At 34.2% G+C, this 22755-nt stretch overlaps 2 protein-coding genes across 2 annotated transcripts in view; both read left to right on the top strand.

Moving 5' to 3' along the window:
* Positions 1-11468, top strand: part of LOC120326069 (E3 ubiquitin-protein ligase rnf213-alpha-like) — a 51163-nt gene extending 39695 nt beyond the window's left edge. The window contains exons 43-55 of the mRNA XM_078119945.1: positions 43-202; positions 285-442; positions 505-638; positions 1704-1794; positions 2051-2174; positions 2941-3098; positions 3609-3780; positions 3996-4040; positions 4518-4595; positions 6987-7103; positions 7371-7560; positions 7956-8085; positions 9122-11468. Coding sequence (XP_077976071.1) covers positions 43-202; positions 285-442; positions 505-638; positions 1704-1794; positions 2051-2174; positions 2941-3098; positions 3609-3780; positions 3996-4040; positions 4518-4595; positions 6987-7103; positions 7371-7560; positions 7956-8085; positions 9122-9278 — 1714 coding nt within the window. The 3' untranslated portion in view covers positions 9279-11468. The remainder of the gene's footprint in view (positions 1-42; positions 203-284; positions 443-504; positions 639-1703; positions 1795-2050; positions 2175-2940; positions 3099-3608; positions 3781-3995; positions 4041-4517; positions 4596-6986; positions 7104-7370; positions 7561-7955; positions 8086-9121) is intronic.
* A 5624-nt stretch (positions 11469-17092) lies between these two features.
* Positions 17093-18859, top strand: LOC144411681 (uncharacterized). Its single transcript, XM_078120071.1, has 2 exons — positions 17093-17871; positions 17939-18859. Exons 1-2 carry the CDS (start codon positions 17148-17150, stop codon positions 17998-18000), a joined length of 786 nt encoding a protein of 261 aa, XP_077976197.1. The 5' UTR covers positions 17093-17147; the 3' UTR covers positions 18001-18859.
* Positions 18860-22755: the final 3896 nt, after the last annotated feature.

The raw sequence follows: 22755 nt of genomic DNA, 5'->3' as shown, positions 1-22755 counted from the left end.
ATTTAGAGCACAACATTTACATTCATTCATATAATATTACAGGTTGAGCAGAAGAAGAAATTGGACTTATGAATCATTTGTCTCTTATCTTTTTCACCAAATGCAATCAAATATTGATGATTTTGCTCAAGCTATCAGTAAAAATACTGATGATGCAGAACTAGTCATGCACAAGATATTAGAATTCACCATCAATTCTAAGGTTTGGATAAAACAAAACCGTAAAAAAATATATTTGCTTATGTTTATCTAACAACTAGCATTGCTTCATATTTAATAAACAGGTTCAAAAAACTAAAACTCATAATTGGTTGAGTATTGAATCAAGAAAAGCATGGGAGAACGAATTTCGAAATACATTTTTACTAAAAGTGCTTGGTGAAGCGGACCACACGATCAGAGAATCATGGAGTGTTATTAAAGATAATAGCCCAATTCAAAGGTAATATTTCTATTTTTTTATTAGTAGAAGCTTGAGTAATTTATTTATTTTGATTTTTTCAGACTTGTACGAGATTTGCCAGTATCAAGCGCAGAGAGAATTGCATGCCAGGAACCAATTCTTTGGCATTTGTTGCAGAATCCAAGTGCGGCTCATCTGCAGCAACTCATAATGGATAATGCGGGTGAACATTGCAGTAAGTAATATTTTTTTGAATAATATATTACAAGTAAATAGTCGGTACATTCATTTTTTTCAAGTTTTATATGATATCATAACCATATTGTAATATTTCCTTTTTTATATTTGGAAAATAACATTAGATAATATTTGAAGAATTTGATCTATTTTTTGGATTCTAGTGCTTTTGTTATAAATTTATAAAGTCATGTCTTCTCTTCATGATGGCGTAAGCAATTTACTCCATACAAAATACTACAATACATACATTACTACATTTCTAGATCATGCAAAGCAAATTGCAATTTAACAAAGCTGAAATATATATACCGTTTTTCCCGGCTTATTATGTCGCTTTTCTAGATCCAATTTTTGGTGTAATATTACAGCGGGTTGTATTATTGGGCCGCTATGCTTATTTCATTTTTTGGGGAGTGGGCTTATTTTTTGCACAAGTCTTCTCAAATGTGATTTGTGTTAACTTTACATCTGGGTAGATATATCCATGCCAAAGGGTTTGTCAATCAGTTATTTGATTGACTTTACTGCCAGCCCGTTATTTGTCTTATTCTCTTCAAAAATTTGGCTTGTTCAATGAAGCACTCCCTATTTATGCCCGATATCGGTACTTCAATGACCCTTTGGATTTGCGGATTCAGGGAGAATGAACCCAGACTGGAATACACAGCTGTTAACTAACCCATGGATGTATAGTGCAGTGTTTATCACACACAGGTTATTTCAATGTTTTAGTTGGGTTGTTCAAAATGATTACTGTTACCTTTTTAAGGCTAAAGTCTTATTTGAGGAAAACACCCTTTTTTCGTGCTAAAATGGACATCACCTGATTTGGCAGAGTAGACCTATAAGCCAGAAAATATGGTGGTTACAATACAATACAATATTTTGCCAGACCATCAAAAGTCGAATGCACCAAATGCCAAATTTTTGAATGAAAATGCTAAATTATTTCTAAAATCTGAAACTTTTCACACCATGTATAAATGACTTTCAATCTAATCAAATATTTATTTTGTTTTGAATATCCTATGTAGTATCATTTGTTTCTCTATTTGCACAGAGGTTTTGAAGCTCATATTGGATACTCCACAACTTGATGCATTGCACCTTCTGAAGCCAGTACTCGATTTGCAAAGGACTCTAATTGACAAGTACGGTAATTTACCTGTTTGCAATAAATGGTGTATAACCCCTAATTCAGTTAACTCAAAGTAATTTTTTTTTAACTGGAATAGAATGATGTTATCGAACTCTTCAAAACAACTGTCACAATGAGTGCTCTGGGATGTTCATTGACAACATCATTTAGTTTTCATACTTTAATGATAAACTTTTCAATTGTATACCAGTTATTTGGATTGTGTGTCATATTTCAAAATCTATCACTACAAAAACACTTTTTTGTAGATATCAGTATAACATTGACATGAATGGTGCCGATTCAATAACTTTGCATCAATTTTTCGAAAGTATGAATAACAACTCATTGATTCGATTTCATATTGAAAGTTACTTCAGAGCATGGAAATTGGTAAGTTTTGATCTGGATTATTTTTGCTTTCAATGCCTAAGTTCATTGACTCCTAATACCCATGGGTTGTCGGTTCACTGAGATTGAACATAATGTCCAATCCAATAGTTTTATTCGTGTCCAAATATCAAAATATGCTTTAACATTTCAAAACATTTTTCATTGTATGGGATGTAAGTCCTAGCATCCTCAAAATAACACTTTGTTTTAAGCAAGGTTGTCATATTGGATTGACGTCACTTGGTGGTGGTGTTTTTTATGAATCTTAATTGGCTTCTGAACCTTATTTGTAATTTGGTCTTATATGCAAATGATGTATTCATTGATGAGATAACAAAGACATTAAATTTAAAAGCCATGTCTTTGGATCTACTGAATATGGATGCTTCTTGAGTTTACAGCTGTCAAATTTCTCTAAACTGAAAGTTGAATTCCCATTAAGTGTGGTTATGTTTTGAATATTGTTATTCCAATTCAAATGTCGAAAGCTTTTATCAATCAATCAATTTCAATCAATTTTATTTGGTTTTATTGATTTTAAATTTATTGTCATTGTCGTATATTGCTCCGCGGGGCAGATCATAAGCAGAAATGAAAAATTTTTCCAGCAATTGTCGCTGAAAGACCTTTATAATACCTGATTTGATCTTGGCTTGATATTATCATTTGGAGGGTCACATTCAGGTACCTAATGGAAAAACGATCGTATCCTGACTATATGTAAATATGAGATTTTTATGAACTATCGTATTCACTTTTAATGCAGGTTGATACTTCAACATTGTTAACATGGAATTCTCCGATATCAGTAGCCATTCCTGCAAAAAGAGGAAATGGAAAATTTGCAAAATTATTATGTAGACGACTTCTAGACATTCACAATGATTTTCTTACTAAATGCAACCAAGCAGTATCAGAGCTGAGGTATTCATTGCTACTAGTATTCATAGATGGATTCAAAAATGAATAGTTTCTAGAAGGGTGCTTGCTTCTTAGTGTCAAATATCTCTAATAAAATGCATAAGTAGCATAAGTATTAAAGTGTTCAAGCATATAACAAGGATTTCAATTCGATAAATAATAGAAGAAACAATATAAAGCTAAATTAACTATCGCAAGCAACATTTTTGGTACTCCCATAACGTGTGTACCAGGTTAGGGCTAGGCCATAACTTTATTCCTATTTCCCGTTTTTTAATTTTATTACGAGTTCGGGGACTGTCTGTGTTAGCCAAGTGATGTACCCCCTGCCCATAGGTTTCAGTCACTTACACAACTTGATATAAAGTAGACAAACGAATTTAGTTACATCCATATAGGTACACACACTCCTGGTGTGCCACATTTTCTATATTCAATATTATTTCAGTAATATTTAGTCACAGGTTTAAACTTTTTTATCATTCATTGGTTAGTGTTAATAAAATTTTACAGTTGTGAGGAAATCTCTGTCTCAGACGTGAAAGATTCTCACATGATTCAAGTCAACAGAGAAAACAATTTGAATGAATTAATCAGTATGCATGTTAAATACGACATAGAATATGATGCAGGTGGTGGAGCTATACATGTTATAAAATACAACATCAACGCATTGGAACGATTGGTCAGTATACTTTATCACTCGATAGATATTTGAGAAATAAACTGTCTTGATATAGTGGATATACCAATTAAAATATATTGTGAGTAGCATTTTCTGAGATGCTTATTTGAAGTTAGTTGCCATATCAAGTCTATACATAAAAACATGATATTTTTCTATGACTAATGTGAAGCTTCAAATAAACACCTGATAACCTCAAATTTATCTGAATTTAGATGCAGGAAAAACATGTAAAGCACAAGAAAAGAATAGCAGTCGAGGTAAAAGACACATTAATATGGTATAATGATAACTGTTATATGGTCGTACAGTGTTCCCTAATTGAAGAAGAATTTATTGCCCAACAAAATAAGAAAAATTAAGCAGAATTTTTTATCACGGTAATTCACATGGCAATGCCAAGTCAGAAGATTATGTATTTTCGTCGTATTTTGATTTATTCTGTTTGTATTTTTCTGAAAAAAAACTGAAATCTCTGCTCTGTTTTTCTTCATATGATAAAATTAGCCAATGTTTTTAATTTGAAAATTCTTGTAATGTTTTGTGAAGTATTCGGGCTGATCATTTCACATCAAATTTTATGTTTTAATTTTAATATTTCTTTTTTTCTAAAACCAGTTTGTTCAAAGCGACTTTTTTATTGCCATTTGATCTTGTTTTCTCATGTGCGAACCATTTAATACCCTAGCTCTATTCCAGTAAATCCAAATCTTAAAGTACTTGTTTCATTTTTTCAGACAATACCTTGCATTCAGTACCCACAGGATGTTGGTATTTCAGAAGATATGTCTGAATTGAGGACCAGAATAAAACAAGTAAAAACAATTTCTATTCTAACTTGTCAAACTCTTGTTGCGGCATTTTCCAATTGTTGTATAACTTGGGTAGTAATCAACTCGGAAATATTAGTTATCTGAAGCAACTTATGGTGGAGATATGACATAAGGCAGCAAAGTTCTTGCTTTATTACGTCTGGATCAACAAATTTAGTTATTGCTTAGGTCAGGGTTGCCAACCCGTGGCCCACCAAAGGTTTCCGAGTGGCCCTCGCGGTATTATCCAAATCATGATATCTTTGATAAATCTGAGTCACTACTGTAACCTCTAATAAAAAATTATTCCTCGTTGTTTAAACTCGCTATCGAAAGCGTTTTTAAGTTTCTTTGCTAATTTGCGAATCGCTAAAATTAGCTACATAAATCAGAAATAGCCTCACGAGCACCCTTTGTTTTGCACGCATTTTTCATCGGGCAACCTAAAGTTTCTCGATATTTCTCTCGCCCCCATTTTGCGATTAAAAGGTATCTCTCCTAATGCCGAAGCCATGTAAATAGCCATTTCATACATGATCATAACTGACAAATTATTATTGCCAATGACGTTTTGCACACAAGCACACCAGGCCAAAAAGGCAATTTAGTATTGACAAAAAACGCTAATTCTATGAATAGAATCGATTTGGACATGTTGAGTCAGTAATCATAGCAATGGTACAGATTACTCACAGTTGAAGCAAGCATTGTGGGGTTTTTATGGTGACAATCCTTAATATTATCCAATTATTAACAAGGCAAACAACTGCACTCTTGCATTTGGGTAGCTGTTGTACAGTAAAAATAAGTTTATCAAATAATAATGCCATCAAACTAGCTACAATTATGATTTTCTCGGGCAACAGTTTTATTTACATTAATGGTTGTTTATCATTTTTCTTAAAATTACACAAAGAACCTCAATAATTAGACTAATGATAATAGGATTAAAATAGCACCTACAGGCTATGCATAAAAGATGTACTGAGGTATCGGCCTCGGTATCGGCGAAGTGAAGACCGATATATTCAGCTTTTCAATATGATCCAGAATGTTAAATTAGAATACTGATGTTATTTATTTTTTTACTGGAATTTTTTTTTTTCTTGGATAGATCGTGAACTATAAGCCATGCACGCCACCAACCCCGCCAGGAGAAACGGGAATAAGATTATGACCTGTTTCTAGCTATCTATCAGCCAACTAATTTTGTTATTTTCAATACCAAATCTTTATATATATTTACATTTATAATATTACCTGGTAATTATGAATAAATATATCAATCGTATTAGTGGATTTTCCAATGTGAAATACAAAATATGTCGTTATATTGGACACAAAATCCTGCGCACGTAACTCACTGTATCAGTTTGATAGCATAAATGAACCTTTATTTTACCACCCACAGTAATCAAACACAATGAGTTTTCTAATTGTGCACCGGGATTACTAGCACCAGTACATCATGGAGCTGAATCAATTAACGCATCTGGATCCCAAACATCAATTTCCTATTATTTGATATATCTCTTTTTTGATGTGAAATGATGTGCACTGTGAATAATGCTAAAAGATATTGTTGTAACCCATCTGCCCTACACACTTGAGGTAATAATTACAAAGTATTGGAATATCGGCTATTTTTGAATATCGACGTATCGGTATCGGCGATTTTAGTTGGTATCGGATCGGCAACAAAAGTGGTATCGTTACATCTCTACTACCTATGCCCTATTAAAACTGAATCTATTAGACTTGAGTAAATAAGGTATTGAGAGTCTCTGCAATTTTCAACTATTAACACCATATCAAGGGCCCGTGCAATCATTCGTAAACTACATGTGAGCATGGCTTAGATAGATCAGTGTTCAATGCGAGTTAAATATTTTTTTTAGCGCGCCCCATTGCTTGAGTAACACTGCACTAGGCAAAATGCTCCACTGACATTTTTCATATTGATTGGAATTTTTTCCACATAAACAGGAGAATTAGTTATATCTCTCTGCTAGATTAGATTCTACCCAAAATCTTTCCTCAGAACATGCCTCTTATTGATGGAATTTCTTCCACATTGGCAGGAACAATAGGTAGAAATGATTTTATTTGCGATCTCATCACAGAACCTAGTATTCTTCTAATATTTATGATCAAATGAGTAATTGCATAGTTATTTTTCATAACAAAATACACCAAGAAACTTTTGCAACTGATTGAATTTTTTGGCATAAAAAATGCTTGTTACCTTCAATTCATATGAATCATGGCCTAATTTTTTTTTTATCAAATTTAAAGCAGATAGGAAATTTGTTGGGATTTTTTAGTATTGTTTCAATATATTGATTGAAGTTTATTACAATTTTATGCAATGTTTATTAATCCAATACTTTTCAGAAATTACTTTCAACGAATGATGAAACAAACATTGATTCAAATGTATCTGGTTCAACTCCAGCTCATCTGTGTGATGGAGTACGTACATTGTCACACGCAATAAGTTTTTTGTCCAAGGTTTGTGAGGTTATTTGTGACAGAAACAACTCAGACATAGCAGTGATATTTAAGCTGTCTAAGCCAAGATGAGCTTTTTAAAAATTCTTAAATAGAGTTGGCCTTTTGCCAGCTCATTATCGAGACAAAGTTGTTCACACATTCTCTGCAGCCACCTTAAGTTTCATGAAAAATGAGCTAGTAGGATATTCTCATATCTATTTTTTAACATTCCCCAATTTTGATGCTCTTTCTCTCTATGTCATTCTTTTTTTTGATTGGTTTTAGACATCATCCAAAGCAGAAAACAGCTTGAGGGACTACATGACGAACACTTTGCTTGTGGATAGTGAGAGCGTTTCCGTTATTCCAAAGTCTATTCGGATCGAGCAAACATTAGCTTTATATCAACGTCTCACTTGGCACAAGTATGTGATGTTTGCTCAGAGAGGACTGAATCCCTATGTTGTCGAAGAAGGTAAAGTATCAATCAATTATTTCAATAAACTGATGAAAACAAAACGCAAGTAAATAAATTTACTGTGTTGACGGATTCTGACATTCATTTCCATATTGCAAGCAAGAATCAATGCATGAAAAGATTTAAAAGCGAATAAAGACTTTAAAATAAAAAGGTAGACAATGAAATAACATACATTAGATTCATAGCAATCGATGAAGGGTTGTGAAAGACCATGTCTGCCACACTTGTTGTCTGAATTTTTGAAGAAACAAAAAATTGAATATAAAACTGAACAAAGTTGAGAAACACAAAATGTGACAAGAGTAATAAACAGTGCATAAGCATCCTAAACTTACACAAAGGTATTATTGCTAATTTGGCAGATAAAATAAAATAGGTCTGTTTTCTAGGGCAACAAAAGATTCCAGATAATCTTGTACGTCGTCTTGAAAGGTATTTCTCTGAAATTAAAGCTGAACAACTACAGCAGAGACTCAATGAGATACTCATAAGAAATCCAGACTTTCATTTAAATTGGAGGTATGAACAGTATAATGTGATTAATATGAGTATCAATTAGAGGAGGTGGGCATGCAAACCGGCCGACAGTGGCGGTACTTAGCAACGGTAGTTATTGGGTGAAGTTTGGGTTGTTGAATCTAACTTTACCCATCTCAGTCTTTTTTTTTGTACTTCAGCCTTTCTAACAAGACAAACTAAGTCTGTCTATATTTAGCTATAGTGTACTATGAAATATTTATAACGTTGACGAGTGGATATGCATTTTTGATATTGATGCATTTTCACGGCGTCCTCCGCCATCAAGTTCATGCTTCCGAAAACAAATAACTAACTAATCCCATACCCAACATGGAATGGTAATCGGACGAGAGGCCAAGGTTTGAAATATGATTAAGCTGTCTTATCGACTTTCCTCACTCCTGTGATAAATATGTATCTTATCATATCCTGACACGGAGCAGTTTGCTTGATACAATGTGTCAATCTCAAATCTACATCTTGTAAGAGAGAGTTGACCCTTTATATGAGATATAGTGGCATATAAGTTCTGACCAGTGTTCCCTCTAAGGTGTGCGCGTGTGCGCGCGCACACAGCTTTCAGAGGCTGCGCACACGCATAGATTTACTGCTCACAGACGTATTTTGATGTAATGTAGCAATGTTCTCGGTTGGCAGGTTGAGAAAGTTTGTTGTTGGCCCACCCATTACCCAGTTAGAACGCCATAATTTCTTCATTGGTTTTTGCACAAATATTAGTCATTTCCAAAAAAGTGCGCACACACCAAAATTTCTGCACACACATGCTACAAAAATTAAAGGGAACATTGGTTCTGACTAAATGATTTTGATTGGTCAGGTAGTGCATTTCATCCCTTTTATCGGTGATATGACTTTGAATCATAGATTAAAGAAACATGCTACTTCTGATCATGGTTAATTTTATATTCTTTGGCTCCATTCTTTTACCAAATTTTTTTATTTTTTAAATTTATTTTCTCTTTGATTTAATTATATCAACAACATAACATGAAAATTATTATTTTTTCCTGTACAGCCTCGTTGAGATATTCCCTGACTTTGACTTCTTAGATGAAGACATTCAGAAGAACTCTCGTTGGTACGAAAAAATGCCTGAAGAAATTTGCTATTGTCACATAATAGATTTGTTCAAGCGCACTTGTCTGATACCTAACGTAATCACGAAGATGTAAAATAATTGTATACTGATTATCATTTTAAAGTTTCTTGTAGCATAGATTGTTGTAATTATGATTGAATGAGTATTTGAGCAAAAAATCTGCATATTATTATTCTTATTTTAATCCCTAGTAGTATCATGAGTGTGTGATGTTTCTATTTGCGAGTTGATCTGAATTATTCATAAAAATAGGGTTTCATATGTACATTTCTTTATCAATTGATTGGCAACTATGAAATAACTAAATTGTGCTTTTATGCTCTGATTCGTATTATTGTGTGTTAATAGTAAATGTATGTGGAAGAGGATTTTATAAGCCCAATGCCTTAATACAATTTCTAAGCTTTGCGTGATATTATTCATTTTAGTCCACAAAGATCCAGTAGGCTAATTGTGCATATACCCATTGTCGTGACTCACGACTGGTGAGTATTTATTATGAATAATGCAGTATATTTCTACGAACCTTTAGATTGAGGGACGTTTAGATTGAAATGTGGAAAGGAATTGTTTGATTAAGTTAAAAATAATTTTAGAAAAAATTTGTTATCATAAGTTTCACGTAAACGAACTTTTTGATATACTCACGGTGACTTGGAAAGTGTAGGTTTATGACAATCTATGTCATTATTTTTAAAACTGGGCTTGGTGTTTGGTGCAATGGGGAAAGCGCCATGGGTAGGTTAGGTCCCAGCTTACCCAGACTCAGGTTTTAGCATTCTTTTTTGAAGTCCGAAACCCGTTTTTTATTAACAAAACCTGGATTTCGATAAACTATAAGCAATACCACTTCCTGTCTTCCATATTCCCACTTACCATTTATATTAACCCCAACCATTCAAAGGTTCGTTTACGAAAGTTGTGAAAGCAACGTTCGGCACCAAGAACCATATAGATCAGACATGTGCAAAATATGGCCCTCGGGCCAAATTCGGCCCGTTGAGCAATTCAATCTGGTCACAATCTGATGGTGCTACAACCAAACTAACATCAAATTTGGGGGTTTAGCTAAAAATAGCTCAACGAATTTGTTGACATTGCGGTTACATTTAGTTTTGGCAGGGGAGGGGTAATGTTTTCCACCTTTGCTTTGTAATACTGTTAATATTGTTCATAAAATGTAACTTTTCACGTCACACTTACATGGCACGCCAGTCTAAGTGGGCAAAATTTTTGGCCCCTGGTTTAAAACCGTGCCCACTCCTGATATAGAAAAGTTGGGAATGGTTTAAACAGGAAGAACATGCTTTATTAGTGCTTTGTATTTACGTGTTCATTCACTATCTCAAAACCATTTTAAATATATTCCCAGCAATAGAGCCAAAACTCAACCATTAGAAGTATAAATGCATTTTCGTAATTTATAAGAAAACGTGCAGACGATCACCCGAAATCAAGCAAGCTAAGTCCTATACAAAGTCAAAATCCCTCTCGTTTCCTCGTCGTAACGAATTTTGTCTTTTTGGGGAGGATTTTTCTTTGTAGTTGCTGTAGTATTACTATCTTTTTATGCACACATAATAAACCACATAAAACTGTAAAAAAGCGGGAGTATGTTTATTTGCCTCAAAAGTGTAACAGTATATGCATAATAATTGAACAATAAAACAGAGACGGGATACATGTTCAATACCTTACTGGCCTAAGACACAGATGTGCGACATGTACCCCTAACAATACTAACAGTAGTTTGGGACTGCTGCGTTTTACTAGGACAACAGATATGAAATTGACTATACAAATAAAACTCTTAAGTAAAATGCACAAGACAAAGAGGTACGGCACAACGGCGATATGTACAATAGTTAGTTTATGGCACGTCGGGAATAGGTTTGGAAATACGGAATATGCGAGTTCGTTCGTTATCGTCAGTACAGATGCCATTATGGGCGATCAGCCGATCATAGCTTACTTTGACTAGCTCTATGATGTGATTGTAACGTTGAAGCGAAGTAGTTGTTGGATGACGTACTCAGATGGGGGTTAGAATTACCGTATGCAAAAATGGTCATGTCACGCCCACTAGAAGTAGTTGTGGTAGGCCTACTATAATATACTAGACTCGAAAAAGTTTTCCGGATGTAAAACCGTAGCAGTCGAATAGAAAACGGGTGAAATACAGTGCTTTCTCACAGGATGGACCGAGAGTGATCAAAAACAAAATGGAAACATATTTGATAATTATAAGCTCAAATAACGCTTAACTAAAGACTCTAAACACCCGATTAATGAAACACAAATTTGGAACAATATCTGCCTCCATGCGGCCCAGGTCCAAAGGGTGCGCTCTGAGAAATTAGCGCGCAAAAATGGTCAGGCTTTAACGACCAAGTCACTGTTGCCATTTCACTAGCATATGCTAAAAGGGGTGTCTCAAAAATGTTGTATCCCACTTGTCCCACGGGACCCGAGTGCTCCACGTGTCCCACTTATCCCACGTGTCGCAGTTATTCCATTACTTGTTCCACGTGTCCAACTTATCCCACGTGTCAGACTTGTCCCTCGTGTCACACTTGTCCCACGTGTCCAGCTTATCCAACTTGTCCGGTACTGATATGATATCAACACGCCGATTTTGAGATCATGATATTCCGAAAATATTATATTTTTCTTTTTGATTACTTGATCAATTGCTTTGAATTTTTCAATGGTTAATGATGGAATTTTTCTCCAGAAGGCTATTACTTTTATTTTTTTGCTATGACGTCATCATTATGTGGCGCTATGTGTCCATATATTTGAGCATAGCGCTCTTGTTCCTAATCGCAATCTCACGCGATCTCACTAATGCAATTACCCGGTAACTCTCGATGCATTGCTATTCGCAAGTCAAATACACTTAAGTACAAATATCACAGGTTCAAATTTTTGTGTTTACGCATTTCGATGGGGTATGAGGCACTGTTTGCCACCCAAAATAAGTTTTCCAGTACCAGGTATAGTCACTTTGGTATACTATATACATAGTATATATATATAGAGAGAGAGAGAGAGGACTTGCACGGGTCACGTGACTTTGTTTACTGGACGGCAAAAAAAAACAAAAACGTCCATTTGGCTCCTGTCAGTTGCAAATCGAATTATACGTTTCCGTTTTGTTTGGCTGTTGAAAACGGTTATTTCGTATTGTTCCGTTGGCTGTACGTATAGTATTGACAACGAGATGGATCTTCAGTTATATTCCACTGCTTTCGAAAGATCCGGAACGTCGCGCAATGTGGATATCATCTATTGGCAGAACTGCTTGAAACAGTGGAATATAACTGAAGTTCCATTTCGTTGTCTATACCAGTGATTCCCAAAGTGGGCGATATCGCCCCCCAGTGGGCGAAAACGATACAGAGGGGGCGATTTCGCGAAACCTGTTTTATGTTCGGCGTATCGTGCACTTAATTCTGTACTCTGTGTGCATTCGCAGGCTCGAATCACGTGGGCGATTACCACACGCGAAAGGATTTCTGGACTCGTCTTCGCAGTACGGTACGGTAGTTTGCGCATCCCAGTGGTCGGCAAAATACGACCGGAGTAAAATAATCTGGCCCGGGACGATTCACTGAATGGTCCTTCCCCCGACCTTTGACCGCGGAAAATTCTTCCCATACTTTACCATTTTAAAATTTTCGGTGCTTATTTTAAGAGTGGTTTCGCGAGTTGTTGCCTGTAAAATGGGGTATTTGTTTCAAACTATCATTCCAATACACACCATTCAACAATCTGTTTTTTAAAAGTACGGATAAAGAATTTTAGCCTAGTCTATCACAGCTATTTCTACACTAATTTTTGATTACTGTATTTAAACTGAAACTCATAGAAAGACAAAGTAATCATTGACTTATTTGATTTTTATTTAAATTCCTGAACAACAACTAAAAACTAACGAAAATAATACAAAAACGCGAAAATGAGGTAATGTTCACGACCACGCCTAAAAATCTGTTGAGTGAGTGTGTCTGAGCGGATGCGAAAGGGGGCATTGTTACGTTTTTTGCATTTTGCTGATTGGCCAATGTCACGAAGTAAACAGGGAAGTCTATGCCGGAGGAAACATCCAAACGGCAGTTTTAACGATGAATTATTTTTATTTATAATCTACGCTCAAGGAATAAATTACATTTTTTTACGTAACAGAATTTATCGTGAGACACGTTTGGACTAAATTTCCTTATATCCTAAAAATTCTATTGAACAGCTACTCGTTTAACGAGCCTACAATTTAAATATAATTAAACAAATGGAAACACGAAGAAAAGTTGATGCCGAGGGCAGGGGTTCAATAGCGCAGTCAATATTCGAATATATTGCAATGCAATAAGAAAATCAAATTCATATTCTATTCGAGAGATTCATCACTGCTTAATTTTTGTAAGAATGTATCTTCTTAAAGAAAATCCTTATCAAAATTTCACAAATCATGCGACAATATTCACTTCGATGTTTGGAAGTACATATTTGGGCGAACAATTATTTTTGAAAATGAACATTACAAAGCATAAGCAAAGAACTGGGATTAATGGTGCCCATTTAGAAAAAGTTCCAATCTTGGCGTCGTGAAGCTATCCAGCGTGATGCAACAACAAGACAATGTCACATCAAATGTTATTGTAATATTTTTTTAATAAGACGACTGAGTTGAGTTCACGAATTGTCGCAGTTTTTGCGGGCTATTCCGTTTTTAACTTTCAAAAAATATATGCGACCCGCAAAAGACTAGCAACCCTGAATTTTGTCCCGCGAGCGACATAAAATTTGCCGACCCCTGGGCCGTAGCCGATAGTCAATCACGGCTTCTTTCACATCCGAGTCCATGAATCCAAAAACAAATGGCTTATTAATTATGGACTGGAGGCCGTGGTAGGATACGGAATCGGGGATAAATTTTACCGAAGTATTTTGGTGCAGGTCATCAGGCTGTAGGAATGAATGAGATGTACGGAAATCATTATTATAAGTTTGGGAAAATTAACTTTGTTTTCGTTATTTTAATGTGAAATGAGGTGAATTTAGGAAGTGAAATGCTATAAGGCAAGAGTACACGCAAGAGAGCGGTTTTTGAGACGGTAGAACCCTGGATTCTTTCATTTCCGACTTATTATAGGGTGAAAACGGGGTTTTAAGCCGTGCTACTATTGCTATCAAAACAACGAAATCGCCTTTCCACCAGTAAACGAAGTAATTTTAGATATAATAAAAAACTCGCTGAAGAACACCAAGCTCATCTATCTCATTAAATAAAAAACACTATAAACTATGATTTGTCTTCTTATTTGGTCTGTAATATATTCGTTTCTGACTTTACATTTTTTTGTATTGTCGGTGGGCGATGAAGTCGTATAAACTCATGTAGGAGGGGCGATGGTCAAAAAAGTTTGGGAACCACTGGTCTATACTACACGTACAGCCAACGGAACAATACGAAATAACCATTTTCAACAGCCAAACAAAACGGAAACGTATAATCCGACTTGCAACTGACAGGAGCCAAATGGACGTTTTTTTTGCGTCCAGTAAACAAAGTCACGTGACCCGTGCAAGTCCTCTATATATATATATACCATATACGTGATTTGATTCATAGCGCTAGCATGTGGAGGTTTTAGACTAATATACACCCCGCTAGGGTACGCAATAGAGCAATTGCATTCGGTGCTTTGAGCGCATATGTTGCTACCCAAAGCGTATATATAAATGTTAAATGATACCAACAAATGCACAAAGGTAATTTATCATATTAAACAATATTGCAAAAAATTATGTATTAATCAATAAGTAATTGTCTAATAATGTTTATCCTTTTCGTTTTTTTAAACAATATTGCAGTATCATACAATACAAATAAATAATAGAAATGTGAAATAGTAACAATTATTCACATGCATTTAATAACACAGTTATTATATATTTTAAATGCCAAGAATTACCCATTTTTTTCTATGTTTGTGTAATTTCCCTTTTTTCATAGCCAATATTCTTTCATTCTCTTTGATAATGTCAAGAAATTTTAAAAAATTATTGAACTTTGGCCTTCTTTTACCAATTTTACATTTATAGAGATAAAATCGACCAGCAAGTAAAACACAATTACACATCATGTCAGTAAAAGTAAAAGAGAAGTTAATGCCACTTTTCACATATATCCACTGGTTCAATTGTTCCCAGAATATGGAAGAGTAATTACATTCAAAAAATAGGTGATTGACATTCTCAACTTCCACATTACAAAAGTCACACAGATTAGACGCTACTAAATTGAATCCATATAGAACATTATTCAAAACAATTGCCCTATGAAATAACTTGATGTGGAAAGATCTGAGTTTGGTTTCAATAGTAGAGAAATATACATTGGTATAGCATTCGTTCCATTTAAAGGTGGGATAGACATTCAGATCAATAATCCACTTTTCTCTAGCTTTTATTGGCGAAACGAATTGTTTGTCATTCAATAAAAAATAGATTTCTTTGTTGCAGTTCTTTTGCATAATATCAGTAATAAATAAATCTATATTCATGTTATGAAAAGTGACGCTATTGAGGTTATCCATCCATTCATCTGGGATACAACCAATCAGTTTATAATATTCTGTATACTCTGGTGCACTATATTCGATTCCATATTCTTGACACAATTCAAAATATGTAAATAAGTCGTTACCATTTACTAAATGGTTAAATATTTCAATTCCTTTGGAATACCAAGAATGAATGAAAAAGGGGTTTCTCCTATAAATAATCCTTTTGTTGTACCATAATGGTTGATCGAGACAACTTAACAAAGGTAACAATATACCACCTGAATAATCCAGTTCTATCTGTTTCCAAGGGTGATTTTTATCATTTGTTACCAAAATTTTAAGCCATTTGATTTTTTGTGCCATACAAAAATTGTGCACATCAATCATATTCATTCCTCCTTGTTGTACAAGTCCTACCATTGTCTTTCTTTTGACCCTCTCCCAATTTGAACCCCATATAAAATTGTAAATAAGGTGATTGACTGATTTCAAAAATGTCTGTGGTAAGTCCACAGGTAAAACACTGAAAAGATACACAAGTTGTGAGAGAATAAAACAGTTTACTATGCAAATTTTACCAATCAGAGTCAAGTTTCTCATTTTCAAAATTTTAAAAACGTTTTGGATTTTATCAAGAACCTGTGGAAAGTTTTTTTCAAACAGTAGCTTATTATTATAGGTAAGAACAATGCCCAAAAGTTTTATACTCTGACTTGTAGTAAGATTATAATTCCCAAAACGCAAGGTTTTAGGATTTGATTTGATTAGGATTGGATTTGAAGCTGCCAATTGACATCACTTGAGTTTTCGACATGTTTGCGTCACAACCAGATATTTTTCCAAATTTAGATAATATTTCATAAAGAGCATTCAAACTTTCTTGGGATCCATCTGTTATCACAGTGGCATCATCTGCTAGTATAGTCTATTTCAGATGAGATGTTTTATAAGTAATTCCTTTAATATTAGTGTCCCCCCTAATCATGGCAGCAAAAAAAGCGTATATATAATATAAGCGAGGCAACGCTCAGACAATGGACGCCATCTTGTGCCTATTGTTCTCGGTAATTTAACACGGCGCCTTATGAGAAGTTCCAACACAGTTATTGAAACATACCTATTATTTTCACTATTATTTTCATTTCAGGTAGAAAAATTTTGAAGGTCGCGTTTTGAAGTAGAATCTTCGCCGCACATGCTTATATCCTTTCATGTTGGCCAAATTACATTTATAGTACATTAAATTGTCTTTAAAGACAAGTATACCGGTTCCGAGTTGCTTCCGAAGTAAATTAGCCATTATTGCTGTTTTGATTAAGATTCACAGGTTCTTCGTACATAATAAGTAGCTTAGTTAAAATATTGTCATAATGGAAGGAAAAATTGACGAATTAAATAAGAAATTGGAATTGATGGAATCCAGAATTACCAAAAATCTAAAACTGGAATTAAGAGCAATTGTAGGAGACAGTATGAGAGATATTCTGGAAGAGTCAATCAGCGAACATGACAGAAAAATATCGACCCAAATCAACGAATCCGTCCTGAATAATACGCAACAAATGGCGGAAAAACTAGAAGCTATGTTCCAACAAAATGACGAATTAGTTGAAAAGCTGGAGTGTCTACACATGAAAAATTCAAAGCTTGACACCGATCTCAACACAGTGAAGGCAAGCCAAAATTTTATTAACGCAGAGTTCGAAATTCAAAAGGACTACCTAATGAAGCTTGATCAAATGGTTAAAGATCTATCTGAAAGCAACAAAAGCCTGTTGAGTTTATGCACTACCCTTCAAAAGCGTTTCGATACTGAGCTGGAAGACCTTGCTCAGTATATACGAAGAGAAAATCTGGAATTTCATGGAATTCCATTTAAGAATGATGAAAATACAGACAGGATTATAGTGGATCTGGGCAGACGATTAGGCATCACTGTTGAGAGACTTGACTTATCCATATCACATCGAATCCCAAGGAAAGATGGCTCTAACACTGGACCTATAATAGTTCGCTTCACCAACAGAAACATAAGGAATCAGTTCATTGCCAAAAAGTACGACACCACCAAAATTAAAGATTTCGGCATCGCAGGTATGACTTCGCTTTATATTAATGAAAATCTGACAAACTTTCGAAGTAATCTCCTTTATAATGCCAGACTCACCAAAAAATCCAAAATGTTCGAGAGACTCTGGACAACAAATGGCAACATTTATATGAGAAAGACCAAAGATAGTCCAAGAATCCCAATAAAAAAGCTGTCAGATTTAGATAAACTATCGTAATTGCATTTTGTTAAATTCATACCTAGTACAGTAGCTTGGCAAAATGGCTTCACAGCAATTTTGCTCAAATTGCGCCAATACCTTGCTGACTTACAACAATATTTTTTGTACAACTTGTTCAAAGTGTTTTTTTTCATTTAATTATTGTCCAAATAGAATAGACAGAAAACTAGAAACTCTTGACACGTCATATTTCAATTATATTAATGTCAAGCCATGTATGTCTCTTGAAACAGTTGATAGCGTTCTGAATAATTTGAAAACTCCTAACTCGTCAAATCACCAATTTACCTTGGCTCATTTTAATATTAGATCATTACAAAAGCATATCGATGAGTTATCTGACATTATAGTTGATTTAGATTCATTCCCTAGTGTAATAGCAATCTCAGAAACCAAACTAAAAAGCGATCCTGTGGTTAATATTAGTATTAGAGGTTACAATTTCTTACACACTCCGACCAAAACTAATGCTGGTGGGGTTGGATTATACTTTAAGTCAAATTTAAATCCGTCGCTGGTTAACAAATATATGTTAGGCATCACCTCTTGTGAAGACCTGTGGGTAGAAATACCCATTAGCTCGGGGAAATTCTCTTCAATCATTGTTGGAGTTGTATATAGACATCCAGGTTCCAATGAATCAGATTTTATGAATGCACTAAGCTTAACTTTGTATAATTTGGCCATAGATAAAAAAAAATTTGTAATACTAGGGGACATAAACATAAACTTATTTAGCTGTTCAAAATTCACAAAAGATTTTCTTGACATGCTGAGGTCCCATGCCACAATTCCACTGATTACACACTCAACGAGAATTACTAGTTCCAGTTCTACTTTGATAGATCATATATATTCAAATATCAGCGAAAAAAGTGTTTCTTCAGTTGTCTGGCAAAATTGTTTGACAGATCACTATCCAATTTTTAGTCAATTTCAGATTAAACATGCATTATCCCATAATCAACACAAACTAAAACGTGATATGAGAAATTTTAATTCCACTAACTTTGCTCAAGATGCTCAAGAATTGTTTGATTCTTATGACCTTTCTAATGTTGATAGTCAAAATTTCAATTTTCACTTTGAAGATTTTGTCTCAAAAGTATTAGGTCTATGCAATAAACATGCGCCAATTCGTAAATTAACTAGAAAAGAACGCCACCTAGAGAGAAAACCCTGGATAACCACTGGCATTTTGCGTTCTACCAAAGTGAGAGACAGATTGCACAAAACTCATTTTATTAATGGTGCAATAGAACAAAAACTTCACTATAAAAAGTATGCTAACAAATTATGCCATCTAAAAAATAAAGCCAAAGAGATACATTTTTCCAAATGCTTCGAAAAAAATATAAATGACCCTAAAAAGACTTGGAATATAATAAATTCATTGTTAAACCCTAATTCTAGCAGAAATGTACCCCAAAAGATAACCAATCAGCACTCTGGGGAGGTTATTCATGACAGTATCAAAATTTCTACAACATTTAATAATTACTTTTCTCAGATAGGGAGAAATCTAGCCGCAGTATTTCAAAGCGTAAGTGATCGCGAACACCTTAAATTTATGGGGGCCCCAATCGTATCATCCATGTTCATGGAAGATGCATCAGTGATGGAAATAAAAAATACGATAAATTCTTTAAAAACAGATAAAGCAGCTGGGTATGATAACATACCGGCATATCTCTTGAAACATCTTTGTGGGTCTATTAGTTCTTCACTGTGCAAACTCTTTAATTATTCCATGTCCCTTGGCATGTTTCCAGACCACCTCAAAATAGCTAGGGTTGTTCCTGTGTACAAGGCTGGAAAAAAAGTTGATGTTTCCAATTACCGTCCCATTTCTATTCTTTCGTGTCTCTCAATTGTTTTTGAAAAACTAATACTTGCTCGGCTAAAAAACTTTTTAGACAAACACTCAATAATAAATTGTGATCAGTTTGGTTTTCGAAACCACCATTCAACTAAACATGCAGTCTTAGACATTATTAGCAAATATTACGAAATCATTGATAAGGGATTGGTAGGATGTAGTGTATTTTTAGATTTGAAGAAAGCATTTGATACAGTCGATCACAGAATACTCATTAGCAAACTCAAACATTATGGAATTCGTGGTAGTGTAAATAAATTATTTTCTAGTTACCTGAACAGTCGTAGTCAATTTGTCGCTCTTTCAGGCAGTGAATCTGAACATGAATTTGTCTCTGTAGGAGTCCCACAAGGATCGGTGCTCGGTCCAACTTTGTTCTTAATATATATCAATGATGTCGTAAATTCTACCTCAGCATTTGTCAAACTCTTCGCTGACGATACCAGCACAACCTCGATTTCCTCCACTGTTGCCATTTTGTCCACCAAAGTTGAGCAAAATTTAGATAATATTTCTGAATGGATGAAAGCTAACAAATTAACAATTAATCCTGAGAAAACACAAGTACTATTAATTAATCATCCCTCTAATAAAAAGCAGAAGTCTTCCTCTAGCCTCCATTTCACTTTGAATGGTGCTAACCTGAAAGTTTGCGACTCTGTGAAATATCTTGGGGTATTTATTGATAACAGGCTAAATTGGGACACCCACATTAACCACTTGAAATTGAAATTGTCCAGGGCTGTAGGAATTATAACAAGGTTAAAAAGTTTAATTCCCAAAAAAATCCTTCGAACTGTTTATTTTTCCCTCTTCTATGCACACCTACAGTATGGAATTGTGGCTTGGGGCTCAGCTGATAGAAATAGACTCCATGCTCTGTCAGTCTTACAAAATAGAGCTGTCAGAGTTATGAGTAACACCCCACTGCATCATAGCATGAGTCCTATTTATAAGGGAATGAATCTTTTAAAACTTAAAGATGTGTATATTCACGAGGTTGCAAAACTAATGTACCAATTCAGAAATAACATGTTACCACAGGCTTTCGATGCATACTTTACTGACTGTGGAGATGTCCATTCTTATTACACGCGCTCAGCATCTAAAGGTGCTTTTTTTATTTCCAGGACAAATCTCAAATTTGCTCAAAAATCTATAAAAATTGCGGGTCCCAAAATTTGGAATGATATACCTGATATTTTTAAAACATATTCATATAAAAAATTCAAATCTGAGTTTATGAAATATATCATTTCTAAATATTAATCCTGACACCAGTGGTATTACCAATTTGACAGATAAGAATTGGAGGTCAAAAGTTCATTTCTATCTCGTTTTCTGTCAATTGTATTGTGGGTTTCTTTTCACTAATGATTATTAACGGAGGCAAATTTATGAACTGACAACCCGTGACACCCACTGTGTAACCCATACCACTGACTTACTAAGCATATCTACAAATCTCCTGATCTATAACTATGCAAGCTCAGACTAGTACATTTTACACTAAAAGTTCCCTGTTCTTTAGTTAATCTGTTCTGATCTATAACTATGCAAGCTCAGATTAGTGCATTTTTTTTCAGTTCCCAGATCTGAAAATATACAGATCATACATAATAAATGTTGAGTGTAAATAGTTATGAAATTTTTCTATTGTGTGTTATCATAATTCTATAGCCAAATCATGATCTAAAATGCCAGCACTTAAAATTGTATATTTTCTTGGGATATAATGTCTGGTATGCATGGGTGGAGTCCTCATCATTGTGCTCAGTGGTGCTACACTGTGAAACTTTGTTATAAAATTGAGATGATTGCCCTCATAAGATCACAAAACGAAATTGAATTTGAGGTTGAACAATAACTGAAGAATCTCATGCAATTATCCATGATTCTAATTTATGTAAATTTGTCCAGTGGAAATCATCTAGACCTATTAAAAGTATGTGTGGTTTTATGGTGGAATCTAAAATTGCTCTACTGACATTTAAAATATCACATTGTATGTATATTATATCATAAATCAATATCTGTTCAGTTCAGCAGATATCTGGATGAAATTTTGCTATTATATGTAACCTGTAATTAGGTTTTCTTTATGCCTTTTTGATGTGACTATGGTAGTTCTTCACATAAAATTGAATAGCAATTTACCCTTTATATGTTAATAGTACTTTATGAAAATAGGTACTGTATGTTGGCTCTTATTCTCCTGAATTTATTTTTAGTCCTGGCCTATAGAATTAAACAATTTATGCTGTAGGTTGAAGGCGTTTATTACCTTATGTTGATATAAATTGCTGAATCCTATTATCTGTGTTAAACCAAACTTGGATTAATATCTCAAATTATCATTATTGTATATGTCAATATGAATTGCTGCATTCTATTTTCTATCTTAAACCAAACTTGCATTTATATTATTAATCCAATCTATAGGAGTTATATCTCAAATCTTCTTTAATGTATATGTTGATATAAATTGCTGAATCCTATTTTCTCTGTGTTTAAACTTGCATTTATATTGTCTCAAATCAAGATTATTGTATATGTTGATATGATTTGCTGCATTCTATTTTCTATGTTAAACCAAACTTGCATTTATATTATTTAATCCGATTTAAAGGATTTAAATCCCAAATCATTATTATTGTATATGTTGATATGAATTGCTGCATCCAAGGTTCTGTGTTCAAACTTGCATCTATACGTCCTAAATCGTTATTATTGTATATACAGATGGAAAATGCTACATTGAGTCCATACCAAACTGGGACATTTGCCCCTATATGTGGGCAATATGGA

The sequence above is a fragment of the Styela clava genome, chromosome 14 (genome assembly GCF_964204865.1).
Source record: "Styela clava chromosome 14, kaStyClav1.hap1.2, whole genome shotgun sequence".
In the NCBI taxonomy this organism is placed as follows: domain Eukaryota; kingdom Metazoa; phylum Chordata; class Ascidiacea; order Stolidobranchia; family Styelidae; genus Styela; species Styela clava.
This window is presented reverse-complemented; position numbering and strand designations above follow the sequence as displayed.